At 39.6% G+C, this 26,571-nt stretch overlaps 1 protein-coding gene across 5 annotated transcripts in view; it reads right to left on the bottom strand.

Annotated features, from left to right (window-relative positions):
* The window catches only part of MAGI2 (membrane associated guanylate kinase, WW and PDZ domain containing 2), a 1,418,773-nt gene that overhangs the window by 319,273 nt on the left and 1,072,929 nt on the right, over positions 1-26,571 (bottom strand). For 3 of the 5 annotated variants that reach the window (XM_065939768.1, XM_065939769.1, XM_065939770.1), the window contains exons 8-9: positions 895-1,016; positions 426-554 (exon numbers count right to left, since the gene is read on the bottom strand). In XM_065939768.1, the coding sequence (XP_065795840.1) occupies positions 426-554; positions 895-1,016 (251 nt within the window). The remainder of the gene's footprint in view (positions 1-425; positions 555-894; positions 1,017-26,571) is intronic. The other 2 variants (XM_065939771.1, XM_065939772.1) reach the window with 1 other exon arrangement.

Genomic DNA, 26,571 nt, shown 5'->3' with positions numbered 1-26,571 from the left:
GGTTGCCATTTCCTTCTCCGGGTCATCTTCACCACCCAGGGATCGGACCCTCATCTCCTGCATTGGCAGGGGGGTTCTTTACTGCTAAGCCACAAGAGAAGCCCTTACATTGTTTGCATATCACACGTATCTTTATGAAAAAGAGGGCTTCGTTAAAATATAAATGCCACCTATGTTTCCTTTATGAAAATAAAGTTTACACTTTGGAGAAAAGTTCCGTGTGAGACTTTTACATTCATCTTGATGGTCCTGCAGTGAAAGCGTGTGAATTCATCCGCAGGCATAACTAGGTCTGCCAACTACCAGTGCCTCCCTTGTGCTTTCACGTGTAAGAGCTCGCTAAGACGTGAGGAGCGTGTGCAGCATCTCATCCCCGCGCGTGGACCCAGGGTGCATTCAGGTGCAGCAAGCGGCCCAGGACATACCGATGAGCCGGGGCCTCCCGGGGAGGGGGCTCCCGTAGTAAGGCAGGTCACTCTCGCTGCGGGACCGCTCCCGGGTGGCGAGGGGCCGGGCGGGTGTGGGCCTAGGAACTGTCGATGAGGAGCTGTCTACTGTCACAAAGGAGAACAAGCCTCATTCTCGTGCTTGGTCATGTGAGGGCAAACATGAGTCTCTATGAATCTCTGCAGTCTCCGGTATCACTGTCACACCCATTCATCTCCACCTGCTATAAATTCCTGTTCAGGGCTGCCCCAGTGTTAACTTCCCACCTGATTGCTAAGTACATGCTTTTAGAGCCAGAGCAAACACCCAGCTAAAGCTCACTAAGCGGGTTGGGGAGAGCAAATCAATTATATGAAAGCTCCCTGGAGCTAAAGGCATATTTGGAAGAGCAGGCGATTTGAGAGACAGTCTTTCCCTTTGAAGCACTCAGCGTTGACAGGTACTAACCTCGGAAACCTGGGGCCTGCAGGGGCTTTGCTCCGAGTTCTGTGTGGGGCATGTTATGCTGCTGTAGCTTCCTTTTTGCTTCCAGGACAGGGTTTTCAAACTGTGTTCTTCTATTTATGTGGCTGAAAGATAAAATTTCAAATTAGAGTAATAATGGGGCAAAGTCATTTAAGAGAACAGATGGATGGCTCTATAGAATGCAGCTGAGTACGACACACCTTACATGGTTATAGTTGAAGCCCCACCAGGCACAGTCAGGCCTCTGCTGGGGCGGCTTGTGTACAATGCATGTTTCTGTGACAAGAGAGTTCTCAGTAGCTCTTTCCTAAAGTATTGTATTTAAATTATGCATGATTCAGCCAAAAGAGCTAGAATATGCACTTACTTTCTGGTCTACTGTGTTGACTTGAGATGAGTTTGGTTCAGTTAAATATGTGGCCAACAAATGAAATTTATACCAAATGGTGCTGAAGAAAAAAGGGTTATCTGAACTTTGTAAAATTCAACAATATAAGTATAAGGGCAATTCACTGATTGTCTTACTCTTATAGCAACTAAAGTCTACACATTTTACAAATTGGCAGACCTGTATGAAAGGTCTCAAATACGGGAAGAAAGATCCCTAACAATATATATGTGTGGAATTTATGTTAACAACATTAACTTGTACAATACCTTTAGGATGACTGATGCTGAGAGATCAATCAAAAGGAGAGTATTTACAGTCTTCCTAGTGAGACAATAAACTTCCAGATATCACATACAGAGTATCTTTAAGCAAGTATGGATCAGCTAAACTAAGGGCTTAGACTTTAAGAATTCCTTATAGTATCCTTAGAGTATGATCCATATTTGTATAAAATTTAAAGTTCTTTATCCATAGAAAGGGTGGGAACCACAACCCTGCCTAGTAATACTCATGTAACTATTTTTTCTGCATATGCCTCACCAGAGGATTGGCATGTACACTGATTTTGGTACTTTGTACAAAAAAAACTAGCGTTATGGTATGAGAGTATGAAGAGGAGAGGGCTTAGAAGAGGAATGAACAATTAGTACTTAAGGGACTTCCCTGGTAGCTCAGATGGTAAAGAGCCTGCCTGCAATGTGAGAGACCTAGGTTCGATCCCTGAGTCAGGAAGATCCCCTGGAGAAGGAAATGGCAACCCACTCCAGTATTCTTGTCTGGAATATCCCATGGACAGAGGAACCTGGCAGGCTACAGTCCATGAGGTCGTAATGTGTCAGACATGACTGAGCAACTTTCACTTTCTGTGCCAGGTACCTTATATAAATTTTCTCAGTTAAGTCTCATGATGATAGTCTAGAATTCTAATCATCCCCATTCTAAAGGTGATGAGACTGACACACAGAGACTGAATGGCTTGCTCTAAATCATATTCCTAGAAGTGAACAGACTGGTACTTGTAACATGTCTCTAAAAAGGCATCCTTTCCCTACATACCTTCTCTTTCTCAATGTATGATTTCACACTGAGAAGTGCACACATGATGTGCACACACACTTCTCTCATCTTAGGTCTATAACTATTCATAAAACAAAAGGAGGTAAGAGAAACCAAATCTTAACCACCAATTTTCTGTTAATATGAGTAAGATAATTCCTGTTGTTAAGAACTAAAGAGCCTCTTGATGAAAGTGAAAGAAGAGAGTGAAAATTTTGGCTTAAAGCTCAACATTCAAAAAACTAAGATCATGACATCTGGTCCCATCGTTTCACGGCAAATAGATGGGGAAACAGTGGAAACAGTGGCAGACTTTATTTTCTTGGGCTCCAAAATCACTGCAGATGGTGACTGCAGTCATGAAATTAAAAGATGCTTATTCCTTGGAAGAAAAGTTATGACCAACCTGGAGGGCATATTAAAAAGCAGAGACATTACTTTGCCAACAAAGGTCTGTCTGGTCAAGGCTATAGTTTTTCCAGTGATCATGTATGGATGTGAGAGTTGGCTATAAAGAAAAGCTGAGCGCCGAAGAATTGATGCTTTTGAACTGTGGTTTTGGAGAAGACTCTTGAGAGTCCTTTGGACTGCAGGGAGAATCAACCAGTCCATCCTGGAGGAAGTCAGTCCTGAATATTCATTGGAAGGACTGATGTTGAAGCTGAAACTCCAATACTTTGGCCACCTGATGTGAAGAGCTAACTCATTGGAAAAGACCCTGATGCTGGGAAAGATTGAGGGCAGGAGGAGAAGGGGACGACAGAGGATGAGATGGTTGGATGACATCACCAACTCGATGGACATGAGTTTGAGTAAACTCCGGGAGGTGGTGATGGACAGGGAGGCCTGGTGTGCTGCAGTCCCTGGGGTTGCAAAGAGTTGGACACGACTGAGCGACTGAACTGAATTGAATTCCTGTTGAGGCAGAAAAGCGATTGCCAGAAACCTGCCAAGACGACTGCAGTATCTGAATACTTGCTCACAAGAGCTGGGGCAGGGGAGCTGCTGCCACACAAGCTCTGGGATCAGTGAGTCCTGGATTCAAAATCCAGTTCTGCTGCTTGATTAGCTGTTTGACCCTGCACAAATTATTAAGCCTGAAACGTTAGCATCTTCCATCTCTCAGATGGGTATAATACTGCCTCCCCCCACCCCCCCACCAGGAGTGATTGCAAGCAAAAGTGCAAGGTGATGCAGCCAAAGGGGAAGGTACAGAAATAATATTTCTGATGTAATAGGAAGATTTCAATTCCAATCAGCAGACTTCCCTCATAGCTCAGTTGGTAAAGAATCTGCCTGCAATGTAGGAGACCCTAGTTCAATTCCTGGGTTGAGAAGACCTGCTGGAAAAGGGAACAGCTACACACTCCAGTATTCTGGCCTGGAGACTTGCATGGACTGTATAGTCCATGGGGTCACAAAGAGTCAGACACAACTGAGTGACTTTTACTTTCACTGGAATCAGCAATACCCTAACAAGCCTCTCCCCTCTTCCTGTGAGACTGAATGTCAGTGGTGAAGCAGTTTAAGCAAGACAGCCTGGGTTTGAGGTAGCATTTGAGGCAAATTACTAAGTTCTCTGACCATCCATATCCTCATCTGCAAAATGGGGGCATTAATATCTACTTCTTGGGGTTGTGGTGAAGATATGAGAAGTAATATTTGCAAAGTACAGATATACAGGGAGAACCCCACAATTATAAAGTACAGTTGTTTATTCATCAAGGTATCAGTTCAGTTCAGTCTCTCAGTCGTGTCCGACTCTTTGCGACCCCATGAATCGCAGCACACCAGGCCTCCCTGTCCATTACCAACTCCCAGAGTCTACTCAAACTCATGTCCATCGAGTCGGTGATGCCATCCAGCCATCTCAACCTCTGTCATCCCCTTCTCCTCCTGCCCCCAATCCCTCCCAGCATCAGGGTCTTTTCCAATGAGTCAGCTCTTCGCATCAGGTGGCCAAAGTATTGGAGTTTCAGCTTCAACATCAGTCCCTCCAATGAACACCCAGGACTGATCTCCTTTAGGATGGACTGGCTGGATCTCCTTGCAGTCCAAGGGACTCCCAAGAGTCTTCTCCAACACCACAGTTCAAAAGCATCAATTCTTCAGTGCTCAGCTTTCTTTATAGTCCAACTTTCACATCCCTACATGACCACTGGAAAAACCGTAGCCTTGACCAGACGGACCTTTGTTGGCAAAGTAATGTCTCTGCTTTTTGATATGCTATCTAGGTTGGTCATAACTTTCCTTCCAGCTTTCCTCTTCAAGGTATAGTTATTCCCTATTACTATTACTATATTTGTAAGTGCAATTGGTATTGTTACCATTATTTCTACAATGCTTTTCCCTTCTGTCCCATAACTCTTTCTCCACCCTCACCCAGCAACATTCCAAACCTGTTTTATGCTCCTCCCCTTGGTTAGCACATAAAACCTTCAACAAACTTCTGTCATCAGTTTATTTATTTTCTTATACATTGACTCACTATTGAGAGAATTTGTTCTTTTTAAAGAACAACAACAAGGAGAAGTAAACAAAATCAGTGGAGAAGTTAGTTGAGTCTAGGTGGAAGATCAAGAGACAAAATTAATAATATAGGATCCTATTGTTTACTAGAGTTATGCTGAAAATTAGTATTGAGCTTTCAAGATGCTAATACACCAAGAAAAAGAAACAGGCTATATTCTTTGGAATATTTAAGATAAACTCCAGATGTTGGTTCAAAGGACATAGTATTCCTGTTATTCTGGCTCATGAGATCATTCTTTCTGGATCTTGGATAAAGATATTTTTGTGATGTAGTGTACAACATCTTAAATGATAATGTCACAATAATTAACCTAACAACCCGATCATACTGTGTTTTCATGATTGATTTTCATATTTATTTCCTTCTCGATATTGTACATACCATGTATAGGGTCCACAGGTTATTCAACTTTGTATACGAAGCACTGGACACAGTGAGAGATAACGTATATATATTTTGTTGTTAAGTGTTGAGTATGTGTTTTAAAACTTTTGTCTGCAAATATATGTTATTAATTTTGAGAAACTAGAAACAGTTCTGAGATGTCCCAAAGTTACCATCTTTCTTCCTTTTCCCAACTATTCTGTTTCTGTTTCTCTAGGTCATTATTCATCATGTACATAACTTTATCCTTAGATACATTACAAGAGCTTTCCGGGGTAGTTTTACTACACAATTGGATTCCTCCAACCTGCCACATGCATGTAATTACTTCCTTAGAAAAGTCAATGTGCAGCCACTTGCTTTATGGAAAGTATGTTGAAAAGATTCCATTCACCATTAAACTGAAGTTCTACATTTCACAGAGAATGAAAAATACCAATGAACTCATCTAGAATGACTTGTACCTGACAAATAGTGGAAGCTGGGGATGGCTTTAGTGTCCTGAGCTAATTGCTGCAGAACATTTACATTGTCACAAATAGAGTCATTCATTTAAAATTTAAAATGCTCCCAAGCTTTAAAAGACCTATCACAAAGAAATATGATCATCACTGAGTAAGGAAGCCTTGTCTTCCTTCTGCTTCCAGTATGAATAGCTTCTAGCCCTTTTAGCAAGGATTTGGGGGCCTTACAATGTGTAAAAGGATGTGAATGACATATGCCATCCTCCTCTTCATTTTTTTAAAGACTGTGTGAGGGAATTATTAGCCAGCTCATCCAGCTCTGTACAGGACAGGAACTATCCTGTCAAAAATTCTTATTTTTGATAGGAAACTATCAAAAATTCTTATTCTTATATCTAGTCTATTATTTCATTTTAGCAATAGAATTTTTAGGTGTTAAGAGCTAAGGGGATAAGAGACGTATTCTGAGGAGGGTAGATCCCAACAGCCCATTTCAGAAATGAAAGACTACTGATATGAGATCCTTCCACATGGGAATGGCAAAAGGATATTCAAGGATGCCCTTCCATCACCTGTTCTCTTTGCCAGTATAGTCACTCATTTGCAGCTTACCTCTCCCACCCTCTTTCATTACGGAATGGAAACATAAGATAAGTTTGCATGCGGCAGTACTTTGTAGTTCTGGATGAACCTGAATAACTTAAAAAAAAAAAAAAACCAGAGAGAATTTAGGCACACCATAACTCAACGGAGTCACAATCTCCAAATGGAGTATACGGCTTGACATTAAAAAAAAAAAAAGGCTTTCCAGATCGCTCTCTTATGCAGCTAGGGTTGCAATCCCCAGAGATGGAAGCTACAAAGGTGTACAAAGGTGTCCTTTATTCAACTAGAAGTTTCTTTTCTGTACTCGGCCTTGGGGAATATTAACAAATGTTCTTTCACTCAAGAAGAGAGTACACACGCAAATGAAAGTTTCAGACATGTACAGAGGGAAGGAAATATTTATGGCGGCTTGGATGACATGCTGCCAAAGGTAGTCCCAGGTCGGAGTCCTGTTTGACTGCCACGTCCTTCACTGTGGGGAGGAAATGGAGGAAACAAGGGGAATGCCTCATGTCCTGAGCCCATCAGTACACGCAGGACAGGTCTGCTGGGCAATGAAGGCTGTGGTCTGACCCTCACTAACAGTGCTCCATCCATAGTCCAACCTGTTCACTCCCCATCTTGCTTCTCCTGGGTTTGTGGAGAGGGACATTTTTAGCACGTAGTCACCAATAACACTTTTTGCACCCACTGGCCACTCTCACATCGTCTTGACTTCGGTTGACAGTTTATAAATAGATCGTTGGGTCAACGTGAGAGAAGAAGAAAGTACCTTTCAAATGGAAATTGTACCACGAGTAAAATATTTTCAAGGTGATCAAGGTGGTTACACTAATGATTCCAAAGCATGAGGCAGCCTGTGCTCAAGAAATGTTTGTCGCATAAATATCTGGATGGAGGCAGGCAGGCATGAAAGGTCATAGACCTTGCTGCTTTCCACTTTAACTCTCCCATAAAATATATGTTGTGACAGAACTTCAGGTGAAGCTTAGGGCCAGTTTATGAGCTATAACCAATCTGCATCTGGGTAATGACCCATGGAATCCTGCAAAACAGAATCTTTCGAGACTTTCTTGTGATAGTGAAAAAGTCATCCACTTTGCTTAGGAAAGACGTGGACCTGCTCTCTTGTGTTACAACAGAGATGTGCTCATATGGAAAGACACTACGTAAGGGACAAAATGTGGGAGCACCAGGAGGCAGACACTCAGCACTGGGTGTGGGAAGGTTAGCTTGATGTTTAATATGTCATCCCATCTATGCAAATCTGTTCCTTCCGGGGCTTCCCCAAATCTATTTTATTCGGAGCATTTTTTTTTTTTTTTTTAAGAAAATAATTCCTGAGTGGAACCACAGTACGCATTTCCTGGTTGCTTGGGATTCCACAATTTTTCTTTGACCCTAATTCTGACTCCCACACTCTAGGATGGTTAGCAAAGTGCATGTCGCCTCCTCACATCTGAAGCCTTAAACTGCAGCTACATGGGCAGCCAAACACATACTCTGCCCCCCTCCCTGTCTGTATTTTTTATTCACTTTAAAACAAACTTTGAGAAGATCCCATAAAGTTTTCTCTACTATTCAGTCTAGATAAGTGGAATAAAAGCTTCCTTTTGCTTCAGAAACTAATAAGACAATAATAACACTGCAGGGGTCTTCTGGGGCCAACCCTTTTGACTTAAGGTGGGACACTGTATTAAGAACTTGGTCACTGCACTCATGTTACTGGTGTTTACATCCAAGCCTCCCCCCAATCCCATCCTAGAATGTGATCTTGGGCATGTTATTTAACCTCCCTGTGCTTCAGAATTTTTCATCTATAACCATGGGATGAAAGTAACATCACCTCATAAAGTTGTTGGGCATATTAAATAAGTTGAGTATATCACTTAAGACTGGTACCTGCATGTAAGTACTCAATAAATGCTATCGTGTTTCATCAAACATTTGTTTCTCAAATGGTGTTTGCTGGGCACTGTGGTAGGGGGTGCAGGGATGGGCAAAGATCAATCAGACACATAGTCTAGCAGGGGAGATAAAATAGAAACAAAAAGAGCTATGAAAGAGGCTTTCCATAATATGATGGGTGCCTTACTGTGTTTTGAAAATATAAATTTTAAAAGCACTAGTTCAAACACTAGTGTTTTAAATATACTTTATTTTTTAAAATGAGCTTTGGATAAATGGAATAATTAAATCTATTTCACTTGGAGCATTAAAAAAAAAAAAAAAAAAAAGAACAGACTAATAGAATCCTGCCTCTTGAAAGATTTCTTCCCAGTTCTAACACTTAAGTGATCATTTTCTTTCTATTCATGCTCATTCATTATTCTCTACTGTACCTGAGGGAAATGTAGATTTGCTTTATGAATGTGGGTTGGAAGACTGAGTCACTCACATGTTCTCTTGCTTTTTCTGGACACGAGGGTGTCTGATCTGGGGTCATAGCGTCCAGGTGGGAGGTGAACTCATGGCCGACTGAGAAGAGTATTCTTACATTGGTGCTGAAACTCTCACAGCTAAGGAGTCTGCCCTCTCATCCCCCTCCAGACAGAGCTTCCCAAATGTGGGCATGTTTTCAGATAAATGAGCTCTCTTCTCTTCCCCAATAGCAGTGCTATGTTAAGACACTGACATGTAATGTGTAATGTGTATTTTATGTGTACCCTATATAGAAGTGGGATTAATCACCTAGCCATTACTACTCACCAATTACATGGCAAACTTGATATTTTACTCTCAGCAGAAATGACATTGTGCCCTATCATTCATGTCATGAAGCTCTCAGGACCTACCAGTTATGTAAACTCATTTTCCAAAATTTCAGAGCCAGTAGGCATGCATTTAAAAAGGTTTTCTATCCATTTCTTCTCATTTTCATTAAAAAAAAAATCTGTCTTAAATTCTGTTTCTGGGTGCAGGAGGAGGTTATTGTTATCATAGGTATTGCTAACCTTTTGCTTCTAGATTGAGCAAAAGTAGTGAGTTATAAACTTAGAGGTATGATTGAGTTTATCTAGAAGAAAACTAAATGACAACACTATTTCAACATCTTTTTGTACTGAGACAAAACTAGATAAATTGCTCCTCCACTGGTATCTGGCATTCTGACTCACTGACTTCAGTCTTTGAAGTCTCACACACACATTCGTCAATGTATCAGTGTGCAACACACTGGGAACACAGAAATGAATGCAATACAACCCTTTCACCAAGGAGGTCTGTATTCCAATGGGGAAGACATACGAGGTTTGTCTGCCCAGATCTGTCGAGGACTAAAGGCTTTCCCAGGGTATGGGGCTTTCTTTGCTAATACCTGGACATTCCTCGGAGAAGGCAATGGCACCCCACTCCAGTACTCTTGCCTGGAAAATCCCATGGATGAAGGAGCCAGGTAGGCTGCTGTCCATGGAGTTGCTAAGAGTTGGACACGACTGAGCGGCTTCACTTTCAATTTTCACTTTCATGCATTGGAGAAGGAAATGGCAACCCACGCCAGTGTTCTTGCCTGGAGAATCCCAGGGACAGGGGAGCCTGATGGGCTGCTGTCTGTGGGGTCGCACAGAGTCGGACACGACTGAAGCGACTTAGCAGCAGCAGTAGGACATTCCTAGGTAAATCGGGGTGAGCTGGTCATTCTACAAGCAGCCAGAAAATTCGTATGCACAAAGTGAGGACTCAGAAGAAAAGACAACTGAGTCTGATGGTTCAGGGAAATTTCACAGGGAAGTGACTCTTGAGCAGATTCTAGAAGGAAAGATGTATTTTGCCAGATGGAGAAAAAGGCATTTTAGGAAGAGAATAGTGGATTCAAAAGTGTTCAGGAACAAATTCTATCCTGCTTAGTGAGAGTACAGGTATGGTGCCTACACCTATTACATTTCCGTGTGGGTGGTGGTGTGGGAGCAGGGGTGTGGGGGAGAGGATGAGTTATGGGGCAAGAAGAATACTTCCCAGACTCATCAAGAAACAAAGAGAGAAGAACCAAATCAACAAAATTAGAAATGAAAATGAAGAGATCACAATAGACAACTCTGAAATACAAAGGATCATAAGAGACTCCTACCAGCAGCTCTATGCCAATAAAATGGACAACTTGGAAGAAATGGACAAATTCTTAGAAAAGTCTAACTTTCCAAAACTGAACCAGTAAGAAATAGAAAATCTTAACAGACACATCACAAGCATGGAAATCGAAACTGTAATCAGAAATCTTCCAGCAAACAAAAGCCCAGGACCAGATGGCTTCACAGCTGAATTCTACCAAAAATTAAGAGAAGAGCTAACACCTATCTTACTCAAACTCTTCCAGAAAATTGCAGAAGAAGGCAAACTTCCAAACTCATTCTATGAGGCCACCATCACCCTAATTCCAAAACCAGACAAGGATGCCACAAAAAAAGAAAACTACAGGCCAATATCACTGATGAGCATAGATGCAAAAATCCTTAACAAAATTCTAGCAAACAGAATCCAACAACATATTAAAAAGATCATACATCATGACCAAGTGGGCTTTATCCCATGAAAGCAAGGATTCTTTAATATCCACAAATCAATCAATGTAATACACCACATTAACAAATTGAAAGATAAAAACCATATGATTATCTCAATAGATGCAGAGAAAGCCTTTGACAAAATTCAATATCCATTTATGATAAAAACTCTCCAGAAAGCAGGCATAGAAGGAACATACCTCAACATAATAAAAGCTATATATGACAAACCCACAGCAAACATTACCCTCAATGGTGAAAAATTGAAAGCATTTCCCTTAAAGTCAGGAACAAGACAAGGGTGCCCACTCTCACCACTACTATTCAACATAGTTTTGGAAGTGTGGGCCACAGCAATCAGAGCAGAAAAAGAAATAAAAGGAATCCAGATAGGAAAAGAAGAAGTAAAACTCTCACTGTTTGCAGACGACATGATCCTCTACATAGAAAACCCTAAAGACTCTACCAGAAAATTACTACAGCTAATAAATGAATACAGTAATGTTGCAGGATATAAAAGTAACATACAGAAATCCCTTGCATTCCTATATGCTAATAATGAGAAAACAGAAAGAGAAATTAAGGAAACAATACCATTCACCATTTCAACAAAAAGAATAAAATACTTAGGAGTATATCTACCTAAAGGAATGAAAGACCTAATATATAAAACTATAAAACACTGATGAAAGAAATCAAAGAGGACACAAATAGATGGAGAAATATACTGTGTTCATGGATTGGAAGACTCAATTTGTGAAAGTGGCTATACTACCCAAAGCAATCTATAGATTCAATGCAATCCCTATCAAGCTACCAATGGTATTTTTCACAGAACTAGAACAAATAATTTCACAATTTGTATGGAAATACAAAAAACCTCGAATAGCCAAAGCAATCTTGAGAAAGAAGAATGGAACTGGAGGAATCAACCTGGCTGACTTCAGGCTCTACTACAAAGCCACAGTCATCAAGACAGTATGGTACTGGCACAAAGATAGAAATATAGATAAATGGAACAGAATTGAGAGCCCAGAGATAAATCCACGAACCTATGGACACCTTATCTTTGACAAAGGAAGCAAGGATACACAATGGAAAAAAGACAACCTCTTCAACAAGTGGTGCTGGGAAAACTGGTCAACCACTTGTAAAAGAATGAAACTAGAACACCTTCTAACACCATACACAAAAATAAACTCAAAACGGATTAAAGATCTAAATGTAAGACCAGAAACTATAAAACTCCTAGAGGAGAACATAGGCAAAACACTCTCCGACATAAATCACAGCAGGATCCTCTATGACCCACCTCCCAGAATATTGGAAATAAAAGCAAAAATAAACAAATAGGACCTAATGAAACTTAAAAGCTTTTGCACAACAAAGGAAACTATAAGCAAGGTGAAAAGACAGCTCTCAGACTGGGAGAAAATAATAGCAAATGAAGCAAAAGACAAAGGATTAATCTCAAAAATATACAAGCAACTCCTGCAGCTCAATTCCAGAAAAATAAATGACCCAATCAAAAAATGGGCCAAAGAACTAAACAGACATTCCTCCAAAGAAGACATACAGATGGTGAACAAACACATGAAAAGATGTTCAACATCACTCATTATCAGAGAAATGCAAATCAAAACCACACGAGGTACCATTACACACCAGTCAGGATGGCTGCTATCCAAAAGTCTACAAGCAATAAATACTGGAGAGGGTGTGGAGAAAAGGGAACCCTCTTACACTGTTGGTGGGAATGCAAACTAGTACAGCCACTATGGAGAACAGTGTGGAGATTCCTTAAAAAACTGGAAATAGAACTGCCGTATGACCCAGCAATACCACTACTGAGCATACACACCGAGGAAACTAGATCTGAAAGAGACACGTGCACCCCAATGTTCATCACAGCACTGTTTATAATTGCCAGGACATGGAAGCAACCTCGATGCCCATTAGCAGACTAATGGATAAGGAAGCTATGGTACATATACATAATGGAATATTACTCAGCCATTAAAAAGAATTCATTTGAATCAGTTCTAATGAGATGGATGAAACTGGAGCCCATTATACAGAGTGAAGTAAGCCAGAAAGATAAAGACCAATACAGTATACTAACACATAAATGTGGAATTAAAAAAGATGGTAATAATAACCCAATATGCAAAACAGAAAAAGAGACACAGATGTACAGAATAGACATTGGGACTCTGTGGGAGAAGGCGGGGGTGGGATGTTCTGAGAGAACAGCATTGAAACAAGTATACTCTCAAGGGTGAAACAGATCACCAGCCCAGGTTGGATGCATGAGACAAGTGCTCAGGGCTGGTACACTGGGAAGACCCAGAGGGATGGGGAACACATGTAAATCCATGGCTGATTCATGTCAATGTATGGCAAAATCCACTACAATATTGTAAAGTAATTAGCCTCCAACTAATAAAAATAAATGCAAAAAAAAAAAAGAATACTTCCAAGTCATGGGACGAGGTTCTATTTTGTTTCAAAGTCTCCGTACTTCCACTATGGCTTTAGTCTAAAGGATGATCACAGCTTTTAAAACTTTCCATTCTGAAAGATGTGCCTGTTTCCTGAACATGGGCAGAGTAGAGAATGAGTTTCACCATATTAACAACATGGGAAGAATTGTGATACTCCCTTAAATTCTCAACCCTTTCAGTATCATTTACTGTACCTCCAATGTACTGGTCATTCTACTTACCTGGTGTTATGAGGACAAGCAAGATGCTCTGTGACTATGAAGAATCCATTACCCAGGGAACTAGCCATTACAATGTGCTGGGAAGGGTGAGACTAGTCTGACTTGTAATATACTGGATTGCTATCTATTAACAACTTATGCATGAGCTATTAAAATGTGAAATCACGATACAACCCAAGTCTGGTGGTTGGTGGTTTATAGTTGCTAAGTTGTGTCCGACTCTTGCAATCCCATGGACTGTAGCCTGTCAGGCTCCTCTGTCCATGGGATTCTCCAGGCAAGAATACTGGATCGGGTTGCCATTTCCTTCTCCAGGGGATCTTCCTGACCCACGAATTGAACCCGGGTCTCCTGCATTGCAGGCAGATGATTTACCAACCGAGCTATGAGGGAGGCCCCAACCGAAGTCTACTGAACTCCAAAAATATAATTAAGAACTATAAACTCGTGCATACATGTCACTCATACATAATGCTAGCAACACACAGCCATGGGTACAAGCATACTTCAGGTCTGACATCAAGGAGAGTCAGAGAAGTGAGGAATCACAAAGGCAACACCACTAATGCCTAGGATTATCCAGGAAAGAGGGGTCAGTGAAAGAGCGCCAGTGAGGGGAGACAGACACGACTGGGAACAAGACTGTGTAGATTTTGAAAGTCAACATGACAGGAAGATAATTTCCACTTTATAGAATAGCAAACCTCTCTAGGTTTCCAAGTCTAATATTCAGAGTGAGATAAAGATTAAAAAAATATTATTCTTGACTACTGAGTCTTTATTACTGTTTATATCAGAGAAAAATTAAATATACAGCTATTCCTTTTATAAGCTAGACAGTAATGCAGGAAGAATTAGGAAACAAAATTAAAAAAACTTTTGTTGCATCTTAGGGAGAAAAGGCTCCTTTGCCAGATACCTAGAATCTGCACAGACTCTTTCAATACCTTGCATTAATAAGTGGCCATGTGGCCTGACTGGCAGGAGCCTGTCATTCTGAGAAGATAAGGACCCTGGGAAGATAAGAAAGGCATGGAAAAGAAGTAATGGGAAGAGATGATAAAGGTTCAGCCAGAACCAAGAGCAAATACAGGTGGCAGTAAGTTGCTTCACTGTTGGTTTTAATAGCTTGCTTTTTGGGAAAACTAGTGTTGGAGAGTTTTATATAATTAACACACTATGCCTAAAATTATGCCATTACAGGAAGATCAGAATTCTGGGATGACAGTTTCATGTATCTGTATCAGGGGATGTATTTTTATGTAACATGTTTCTTCCTTTCTACAATATACACACAAGGTTGGTGAATGTAGGCTCCCTCATTGACTGAGTTTGTACTTTCCATTCTAAAGCTCCAAATAAAGATAGAATGCATGATGTTGGATATTTCAGAAGAACATTCCATCTTGCATACTTTACAGTTACTTAATAGCTGTTCAGATTTAAATTCTATTTAATAGATACCACAATTTGTAGAAAGAAATAGTTGTCTGACAAATGAACGCCAGCCTTGTAAATAAAAGAGGGCATAATGGGAGAGTGGTTGGGAGCAGAGAGAGATGAGAACTAATATTCACTGAGTAAATACTATATGCCAAACCTTCAGGTAAACATGTTTCTTGCTTTTAATTGAGCTCCTCCTCAGAGAGGGTAAACAATTTTTAGAAGTTCTCACAGAAAGAAGTAGATTCATGACTCACTTGGCTCTGTGTAGTGCCAAATCCAACAATATTGATCTAGGTGCTTCTGACACAAATACACATTTACTTTTCAATGATATGTCTTCTGTATATTTAGGCTTGGACTATTTTTAGTAATCTGTGACTACTTCAGGGTAGTTCTCATTATCAGTGTTGTTTGTGAAACTGGATCTCAAAGAATTTTAAATTACAAGCTGGTTTTCGGAAGATAAAAATGTGAAAATACAGTACATTACTTTGATTATTGAATTATTTTTTAAAGAACCCAGTGATTATGTGCATAGAAATAGGGACTGTATACATAAGAAAACACATGTGCATGTGTGTATTTCACATGTCATGAAAAGTGAGAATAGAAACGAGAATGAGAAGATGGGTGAGGGGCCAGGAGACTGGCTTTGGGTGACTTAATTTTCAAACCAGAGGAGTCTCCTCTGGGGGTTGCCTGTTAGCCTCACTTAGGGCTAATCCTCACTCTACTTTTCTTGAACTCTGTCCTTACCATCTCTGGAAATTGAACATGGGCCACTGTCTCTGGCCATTACGATAATAAGATTCTGCACTAACATGTATGAATAAGATTAGAGTTTTATGTGAGTGAGAATGGGGGATGGTCAATAAGAACAACTACGTATGACTTGTCTCAAACTTTGAAAAGGACATATTAGGTCCTGCTGAAGTCCAGTGATACAATAAGAAGTGAAAATGTGGTACTTGCTCAATTACTTACAGAAATCCCTTATGTGGAAACAGGGAATGAGTGTGAGTAAGAACCCTCCCCACTGAGCCCTGAGGCTCAGTGGCAGCTGACGGCTAAGTGTGGGTGGGTCACGAACGGTAAGAGGTGACGGCAGCGACCTGCACTCTGGTCTCCTCGATCTCACCTGGATCTCTGGGACTTCACCAGAGGGAAAGCCACTTACAGTGAGTCTCAGTGATCGTTCTCTGTTTTAACATCAAATCAGCATTTGAAGTTTAAAACGCATTTGCAGGTTAAGCCTACCTCTCATTACCTTTGTAAAGTTCCCCTAATACCTCTGAATTGCAATGGCCTCATCTAACTATCCTGCTCATCTCACAGGACTGTTTTGAAGAGAAATATATGAAAGTGTTTAAACATGAAGCACTGTATATATTTTTATATTATCTGGTGGTACTCAGAGAATGGGAGTCAAGTGTAACTTAAATGCCAACAGCATCAAGTCTTTCAATTCCTGTCCTGGGCTGCAACTCTATTTCCACCGCCTATGAGGTTGATGGTCTGGCTTAAGTTTTTCTGTCTGTAAAACGTGAATAATATCTAACATAAAGTGTTGTTGTTATAATGACTAAATAAGTTATGTAAAATGCCAAATATATAAAGAGTACTTAGTAGATGGTAGCTATTAATATGATTTTCCTGGCTTGACTGATAGTTGTTTATTATTTATGTATTAAGTCAATGCCCCCAACTAACTAAGTAATAGTACAGAAAAAAGAAAAACAATCATTCCCATCATTTTATCTGAAAATCCTAAGTTTGTGATGCCCAATTGAAACTGGAGAAAGTGAAGTGAGAATAAAAAGAGGGGACTTTGTCAACCTCTATATATGAGTGTTGCGCTAAATAGAAATTTGAACTAAGCTCTTTACATTGTGACAGACTCAATAAATGTTATTTAATCAGCTTTCAGAAACCAAATACCTAATGGTGAATTTCACCTGGACTAGATTAATGAAAAAATAATTTTATTGGCTTATCACAGCAAATCCAGATAAGCTCAGCCACAGGGCAGAATTTTTTCCTGATAATTTTAAATTTCATCTTATTTAGCTAAATTGAATATATAAAATTTGGTAATTTCTATTATATTGTTAGCTGTCTATGGTAACATAATTTCATCTAGTTAAATAAAGTCATCTGTTAAACACAGTAACACAAAAGTAATGGGTAGCCTTTCCCTTCTCCAGGAGATCTTCCCAACCTGGGAATCGAACCCAGATCTCCCACATTGCAGGCAGATTCTTTACCCACTGAGCCACCAGGGAAGCCCAAGAATACTGGAGTGGGTAGCCTATCCCTTCTCCAGGGGATCTTCCTGACCCAGGAATCAAACCGGGGTCTCCTGCATTGCAGGTGGATTCTTTACCAACTGAGCTATCAGGGAAGCCCCTTAGCAATGTCACCTCCTACTCTAAAAAACGGAAAACAATATTCCTTTCAAATGTCTTCAGCCCTGACAGTAGTGAGAAAAATATAGTTCTCACCTGACTTTTTGTTTATAAGCTTCTCTTTATATCACTGACTTTTTATTTAATGATAATCAGTTTCATATCTGTAGCTATAAAATACATTGTAGATATCAAATACAATGTACTCATGATAATATATTGTCAGAGCTTTGTAAGAAGATTCTATTATAATAATCCACTCTTTTTGGAAGTCTTTCGTTAACATTCACATGATGGGATTGTTAAAATCATTAAAATAAAATAAAAGAATGGTAATATATGTTATTGTCTAGCCAAATAACAAGCAGAAATGGAAAGAAAATGCTTTTAAATTTTAAGTAGTCTTTGATCAGCAGGCATAATGAGAAAACAACGAGGCTTAACACGGGAGAATAGCCAAATTTATCCTTGTTAACACAAGGTGCAGTAGATGTTCCTTGAAATAGAACTCTTAGCAACCACCTAATCCAAACCACTCATTTAACAGATAGAAGCCAGAGAGGTTAAGTGTAATTTTCTAGTAGCCTGTAAGTTCAAAACCATGAATGCAAAAAAGGACAAACTATTACTAACATTATGATCTGTGACACAAAAACAATTTTGAAAAACGTTACCTGAATAGTAAAAGAGATGAAATTATAGTTTTCATGTGGGGGCAGGTGACCGACTTTTGTTATATTCATAATAATGTACACAAATGACATCAATCGACTGCTACTTCTGTTTCACTAAATTTCTTCATCTGTCTGACAACCTCTCTCTGAGCTGAACATGATTCTAGTTTTGTATCCATTAAAGATCTAAAAGACCTAAATGCCAGCCAACCGATTTAATTTCAGAGAGAATTCTTTTCCAACACTAAAGGAAAAAACAGCAATGTTGTTTCAGTATGCTTGTCTCCAACATGACATGATGCTGAGGGATTTTTAGGATAATTCTGACCCTATCCAATTTTTCACTTCATGTGCTATCTTCAGAACTTAGTCTAAGATATGCCTTCAAAATATGTGGTGATTATAGACTGGTAGCATGAGACAGTATGTAGTTCATTCATAAGAAACCTAATTTATTTAATCCAGACAGAGATTAATAAACTATATAAGCTAACTATTTCACAAATTATGGAATGATGACAGTAATTTACTTGTTATTATAACATTACCATGGCAAGAGCCAAACAGAATTATCCAGTGAAAGATGGTGGCAGTTTTCTCTGGGTCTGGCCTAGCAATGACCTACACAGAATAGAAATATGTGATCCCTCCTCCATCAGGAGAGATAGCACATGTCACAACACCCTAGGACCTCTCAGTGAAGAAACAACACTCCCCACATCCACTTGCTCACACTCCTCTCAAAACATTGCCTGAAACCCCCTTGAGCAACACTGCCCAGCTGCAGACTGTCCTCCCCTCCTTCACATGGCCATTCCCCAGTTCTCATGGTCCTATAGAAAAGATGGAGTCGAAGGAGAGAGCATGGGCCTTCCTTAGGGGCATACAGTGGGGTTTCCAGCTTTGACCACTCATGTCATCTCTCCTTGGGATGAGAAGGGCTCAGGGATACTGCTGCCTCTACCACTCAGGTCACCTGCTGTGTGCTAGCTGTTGTGGTCAACCTCTCCAGGAGTGTCTAAATGAGAGCCTAATTTAATTCACAAAAAAATGTTTCAAGACAAACAAACAAATTGTTTGCATTGCATTCTTCACTAACATTTTCAAAGAAAAGAATAGATGATGCTGGAATAATAATTATTTTGTCTTTTATTACTGACTTTTATTACTGTTTTTACATTTCGTTGGAAATGTAAAACAAAAAAAATAACTGCTATCAAAGTGATTAAGTCACTGTTATTTGTAAAAGTCCACTTGCAATTAAATCTATTTAAACTTCTACGTTCCTAAGACAATTTTTTAAATTTCGAACCAGAAGATTTGCTAAAATAAGGCAGTTTACCAGCTTAAAAAGTTGCTAACAAAAATATATCCAATTATAGAGTTGAGTTTTCTTTCCTTCAGGTGAAAAGACATTCAGGAGAAGGAAAGGCAACTGGAATACAAAATAAATTTTGGTCATATTAAAATGAATCAGCAATGGGGAAATATCTTCCAGTATGAAAAATTATCTCTAACTTCATGAAAAGGGTTGATGAGGGGCATATACCCAGCTCTTGACTGGATGATAATAGTAAGAAGGGAGATTAGACATGAGATTTCATTTTGATTTGAAAGAATCATAGTTTAAAAATATTTGACAGACTTTGGCAAAAAGAGCAGAAGGAAGCATAAGTTTTCCCAGCAATTTGTGGTTGAAGTGCAGTGTTAACAAAGTAGATCAATAGCCAGTTGAAATTTACATAGTATGAGTAAGTAGTACAGAGTGGTAAGTAAGAATTATCAGTGACAAACTATCCGAAATGCTAACATAGTGTAAAGAACATGTATGTGAATCCAGAAGATCCCTCATGATAAGGTTTGATGCTTGTTTTCTCCAGGCAGAAAGGAGTGATGCCACATACTATGAAGTTGAACTGGATCAGTCAGAAGGAGGTAAAAATGTAATAACTTAGTAAAAAAGAACTGACTTGGTTAGAAATAGAATATCTTATGTTTATTTCAATATTCTTATTCCCTTCATTGAACTGTGAAGTTAATTGATTTATGCTTATTTAATAAACGTGACAAACATTTTATAAAGTTAATGTTAATATAAAACATAGCTAATCTATTGAAAGGTCTTTCTTAGCTCTCCATGCATCAGATAGCTGCAGCCTTACTAGGAGTCTGCTCATTGAGAACTCACTTAACTCCTCAGAGATTTGGTTCCCTCATTCTCCAGGACAATGGATGTGAAAGTAGTTGAAAGTAAAAATAGTGTCTTAAACATCATTGTGTTATTAAATAAATCTTTTTATCATAAATACTTTCTTTGGAAATTACCCTGAAAACTCAGTTCCTCTAGAAGACACGGAAATATCACACTCTACAGTCCTTGCTTCATCATTTTCAGTGGACTTATGGAAAAAATAGCAGGAATGGTATTTTTTATTCAGTGTGGCACACTCTAACCATGAGATTAAGTTATATGTTTCTTACAAATTAAGAATCATCCTTAGAATTATTCACTTTTGGGGGTGCACTGTATCATGAAAGGCTTCCCTGGTAGCTTAGACAGTAAAAAATCTGCTTGCAATGCAAAAGACCTGGGCTCTATCCCTGGGTTGGGAAGACCCCCTAGAGAAGGGAATGGCTACCCACTTCAATATTCTCGCCTGGAGAATTCCATGGACAGACAGAGCCTGGTGGGCTACAGTCCATGGGTCACAAAGAGTCAGACATGACTGAGCGACCAACACTGCTACTGTATCAAGAAAGAAGTGAAAAAGCAGGTAATTCCAAAAGGAGAGTCTTAGCTATGTCACTGGGATACATAAGATAAAACACAATTAACATTTGTTCAGCACTTCCGACATACCTGTGTTAGGTGCTAAGGTTTCCCTAGTGGCTCTGACGGTAAAGCATCTGTCTGCAGTGCGGGAGACCTAGGTCAGATCCCTGGGTCAGGAAGGTCCCCTGGAGAAGAAAATGGCAATCCACTCCAGGATTCTTGCCTGGAGAATTCCATGGACAGTACAGTCCATGGGGTCACAAAAAGTCAGATATGACTGAGCAACGAACATTTTCACTTTCACCAACTGTGTAATGAGACTGCCTAGATCCAAATTCCAGCTTTATTATTTAGTACTTAAGCTATATCTCAGTTATTTTTATCATTTTATCTTTATATTTCATTATCTATAAAATGGGGATAGTAACATAGACTTTACAGTTTGTTTTGTTTTTATTAAATGAGTTAGTAATATGTACAGTACTTAGAATACTGACTGGCATGTAGTAGATACATAATACAATTTCTTCCTCTCTTTTTCCCTCTCTCCTTTCTGATCCCCATCCTCCTCCCCTTCTTCCTTCTCTACAATCTTTCCACTTAAGATCTCATAACCAGGAACTTGCAGGGCTGGTATACTGTGAAATGCTGCCACCCATGTTCTTGTCCACTAAGTGATAACTGATACAACCAAATGCTACTGACAAGATCTTGAGCTCCCTTTAGAACGTAACTGAGCAACTTCATCAACAGTGCATTTCAGTTTAATATCTTCTATTACACAAATTTGTTAAGCTGGTGAAAGGATTCTTTTTTAAATAGCTGTTTAAAAGCATCAAAACAGTGTGCTAATTTTTGAAGATTGAAGGAAAAATTAAGAGTTTGAAAAAATTAGCTTTCAATACAGGAAAAAAATTCTCTAGGAAGAGGCAAGATTTTAAAAGGATATACTTTTGTGTTGATTTCTAATTGGACGTGTTTTACATATATGCTGACTTTTCAAAAATTCTGAAGTCAGAAAGTGTTTTCTTGGAATATTTAGAGAACTACTCAAAGGCATGAAGGAGAAAAACATTGTTAAGATAATGCTGTTGAGTTAAAATCCCCTCTAACCACTTTGCAACTTGCTACATCATGACAAATACTCATCATTAACCATGAAATGAATGCAATTCTCCTTTCACATTCAATGTTATATTGGAGATATTATACAGTATCTTTCATACATTCTGGAACTGCACACAAGTAACATTTCATAGTAGCAGATGTGTGACATCACGTGAAAACTTGTAAAACCTTTACATGAAAATCACATCTGTCAGTCTCCACTATTATCTTAACTGTAGTTGCTTGGTTTGCTTCTCCTGTCTGTGCCAGAGAAGGCAGCTTTGCATGAAAACTCTTCCAGGAAATTGTGTCTTCTGGGCGAGCTAGTTAAGCAAATTGTGTAACTGCCATTGAAACCAAAATGCACCCAGCAGACATAATTTCACAAAAGAGGAGAGAGAGAAAAAAAACCAAAACATTTGTACAAAAGTCACAGCTGTTTAACTCTACATTTTGTACTTTTTTCATTGAAAAACTCCCTTTCTTTATGAACAGTGACAGTTACATTTCTAATTAGCAACTTTAGGACTTTTTAATACATCGCGAAGTCCTGTACTATCATGGATTTAGTGTCTAGAAAGATAGGGCTAACCTCTTTCTGTGGCTAAACAGCAGAAATGTGGTCGGTCTGTCCTGTCTGCAGATGAAATAAGAAAAGATGCTGAGTGCGCCTCACTGTTCTCCCAAATACAGAGCCGTGTGGCTGCTTCTGTAGCTCCAAATGAGGGCCAACATCTCTACGCTGGGGCCCTCCCAGCATGGAATCCTCTTTGTTCAGGACTTTCCAGTCTTGCTCTTGGGGACCAGAGTATCCGGGACCACTCTCAAGCCATGGGTGATGGAGTTGGTGGCTCAGAATGAGTCAGAAGTCAGCCTGATGAGGCTGTGTGCAACATGACCACCACTGTCTGTCACCCTCCTGTGATACCACTTGAGGGGAGCCAGGGAGGAGATGTTCTCTGGGGACCCTCTATTCCTCTCCATGATGAGTTGCAGAAGCTTGTTCAGACCATCATATGAGGATTATGAACACTATATTTATGGGATGCATTTCAAGCAAGAGTTTGGACTCTGGGCTCTACAGTCACAGTGCCTGGGCCCATTTCTATCAATAATGTGATGCTGGGTAAGTTACTGAACTTCTTCAGCCAGAATTTCCCCATATGTCAATTTAAGACAATTTACCTCGTTATACTATTGTTCAATTGCTCAGTCATGTCTGACTCTTCGCTACCCTAGCGACTTGCAGTAAGCCAGTTTTTCCTGTCCTTCATTATCTCCCAGAGCTTGTTCAAACTCATGTCTGTTGAGTCGATGATGCACCCAACCATCCTCATCCTCTGTTACCCCCTTCTCTTCCTGCCTTCAATCTTTCCCAGATTCAGGGTCTTTTCCAATGAGTCAGTTCTTTGCATCAGGTGGCCAAAGTATTGGAGCTTCAGCTTCAGTATCAGTCCTTCCAATGAACATTCAGGGTATATTTCCTTTAGATTGACTAGTTGGATCTCCCTGCAGTCCAAGGGACTCTCAAGAGTCTTCACCAACACCACAGTTCAAAAGCATCAATTCTTCAGCACTCAGCCTTCTTGATGGTACAATTCTCACATCCCTACATGGCTACTGGAAAAACCATAGCTTTGGTTATACAGACCTTTGTTGACAAAATGAGGTCTCTGCTTTTGAATGTGCTGTCTAGGTTTGTCATAGCTTTTCTTCCAAGGTGTCTTTTAGTTTGGCTACAGTCACTGTCCATAGTGATTTTGGAGGCCAAGAAAATAAAATCTTTCACTGTTTCCATTTTCCCCCATCTACCATGATGTGATGGGACCAGATGCCATGATGTGATCATACTTACATGATAATGATGATATTTTTTTCTGAGTTTTAAATATATTAAACCTGTAATCTTAAAACTGGATTTGCCCAGGACAAAAATTACAACACAGTAAGTTAAAGTTACCAATAGTGGTCAAAATTTATTCAGCCCAGGTTTTCCAGTGTCAAGTTGTATAAACACTTTACTGCTATTGACTGCTGGAGTCCTATTGGCTTATCTGTGGCTGGCAGGAATGAGTGTTTGTACAACTGTGCCAGAGGCACAAGGTTTCTTTCAATCTGACATTCACTGCTGATATCTGCTCTATAACTTCTCCTCCTAATTGTTGGTCTATCTGAAGAGTAACTGACTGCTGAGTTAGACTTCTACAGTCCTTGCATAGGCTTTTTTACCACTTGGTGGGAGGATGGAATGTTTTCCATATTTTGTAACCAGTCCTCTAATCGATTAATGGGGCATGTAATTAAATACCAAAAATGATAGCTCTCCAGAGAACCCATTAGATAATGTAAACACACAAGGTTTACAAGTTGAAGTATTTCAATTATATTGATGATTTTTTTCCAAAAGACATTTCTAAGAAATATTGGCATACAGTTCCATTTAAAATTATTTGGAGGTCTGGATTATCTGTCTCAGTTTTTTGATTGGTCTGATACACACACACACACGCCTAATTTTTGGTATTGGTATACCTATGGAATCATGTAATGGGGAAAAAGCCATGACAAATAGTAGAAGTGGATGTAACCTGAAGGAAGTTAAACTATTAGACTCACTATGATTGTATCTAGAGGCTTCCCTGGTAGCTCAGTGGTAAAAGAATTTGCCTGCCAATGCAGGACATGTGGGTTCGATCCCTGGGTCAGGAAGATCCCCTGGAGAAGGAAATCCCACTCCAGTATTCTTGCCTGAAGACTCCCATGGACAGAGGAGCCTGGAAGGCTATAGTCCATACGGTCGCAAAAGAGCTGGACCTGACTTAGCGACTAAACAACAATGATGATGAATGTACTGAAGACCTCACATCACTTGAAATCTGAAAGTATTAAATGTTAGTCTGACCTAATTACATAAGATATAACTAACTAAATTATGAGTAATTTTCTGACTTTGGTGATTATCCATGAAAATTGAAGTGGAGAAATGTAGAAAGAAATGTGCTGTGCTTAGGGGCTGTTGTGTGTGACTTTGTGACCCCATGGACAGTAGCCCGCTAGGCTCCTCTGGTCCACAGGGATTCTCTAGGCAAGAATAATGAGTGGGTTGCCATGCCCTCCTCCAGGGGATCGTCCCAACCCAAGGATCAAACCCAGGTCTCCCACATTGCAAGCAGATTTTTTACAGTCTGAGCCACCAGGGAAACCCAAGAATACTGGAGTGGGTAGCCTATCCCTTCTCCAGGGGATTTTCCCAACCCAGGAATCGAACTGGGGTTTCCTGCATTGCAGGCGAACTCTTTACCAGCTGAGCTACCAGGAAAGCCTATGGAAAGAAATGTAGTTTAAGCAAAAACAAATACAAAGTAAACCATAGGAAGCGTAATGATACTGAGAACCATTTCCTTTTAGGGTTATAGCTACTGTCCAGTTCAATAATTAACCTCAGATCTTTCCTTGAAGAACAGACACCTCAATGATCAAGAAGGTAGGAAGCATTGCTTTTTGATGTGTGCGTCTCTCACCTCTTTGACAAACATTTAAGCAGAGAAGGAGGGTTTGAGTTAAATACCATTTCGCACGTTGGAAATCAGCTTGAAAGCAGTTGAGGACATGGAAGAAGAATCAGAAGATTTAAAACAGGGAAAGGCTCAGAAAGTCACGTCCCCCAGGCCAAGTCTGTCCAGCCATCTATTTTTGCTAATAAAGTTTTATTGAAACATAGTGGCACCCATTCATTTGAAGTGTCATCTATGGTTGTTTTCAACAACAGCAGAATTTAATAGTTGTGACAGATGCCATTTGGCCCCCTAAAATATTTGCTATATGGCTTTTTATGGAGTTTCCCAATATCCAAACTAAGGAAAGCATTCTTGTTTGATAAATTATGTAAGGAAGTGTGTTACAGATGAGATCTGGTGTGTCAGATACTTCTCTTCTCTTTCCTTCCATTGGACTACCTTGAATTTCAGATGTAATAGGTTTAAGCAAGGGATAGTCTGATTCAACAATTAAGGCAAGATAACACTTACTGGCATGCTGCCGTCCATGGGGTCGTAAAGAGTTGGACATGACTGAGACTAAACTGAACACTTATTGAAAATCTTTTAACATTGACAAAATTAACCAGGAGTTGCAGCTATAGTATTATTAAAATATATATGTATTTTAATTGATGAGCAATGTAATGGGACTAGAAGCCTTAGAACTATCTAAAAGTGATTTTCCTTTATTTTTGCAATTAGTGATACCTCCAAGTATTTATCTTAATTTTTGCATCTATTGAGTGTCTACATGACCTTAGATACTATGTTAGAAAACTGCATTTGGCAAATGAAGTAAATTCACCTTCACTGGAAATGACTGACTGTGGTGCCAAAATTCACTCCAGATGATGGATCAAGACAAGTGTTCCTGAAGGAGATGCTCAAGGGCATAAGCACACAGGTTGTCCTCATCAGCACCTCCCCAGTGGGGGGAAGGGCTTGACACTTAGTAAAAGCTCAGTAATGGTTTGACTATTGCTATAAAAACAATTTAGCAATAATATCATTAGCCTGTAACCATTTACCATCTAGATTATTATTGTTAAACAGAATA

Source organism: Muntiacus reevesi, chromosome 6, assembly GCF_963930625.1.
Source record: "Muntiacus reevesi chromosome 6, mMunRee1.1, whole genome shotgun sequence".
Classification (NCBI taxonomy): Eukaryota; Metazoa; Chordata; class Mammalia; order Artiodactyla; family Cervidae; genus Muntiacus; species Muntiacus reevesi.
This window is presented reverse-complemented; position numbering and strand designations above follow the sequence as displayed.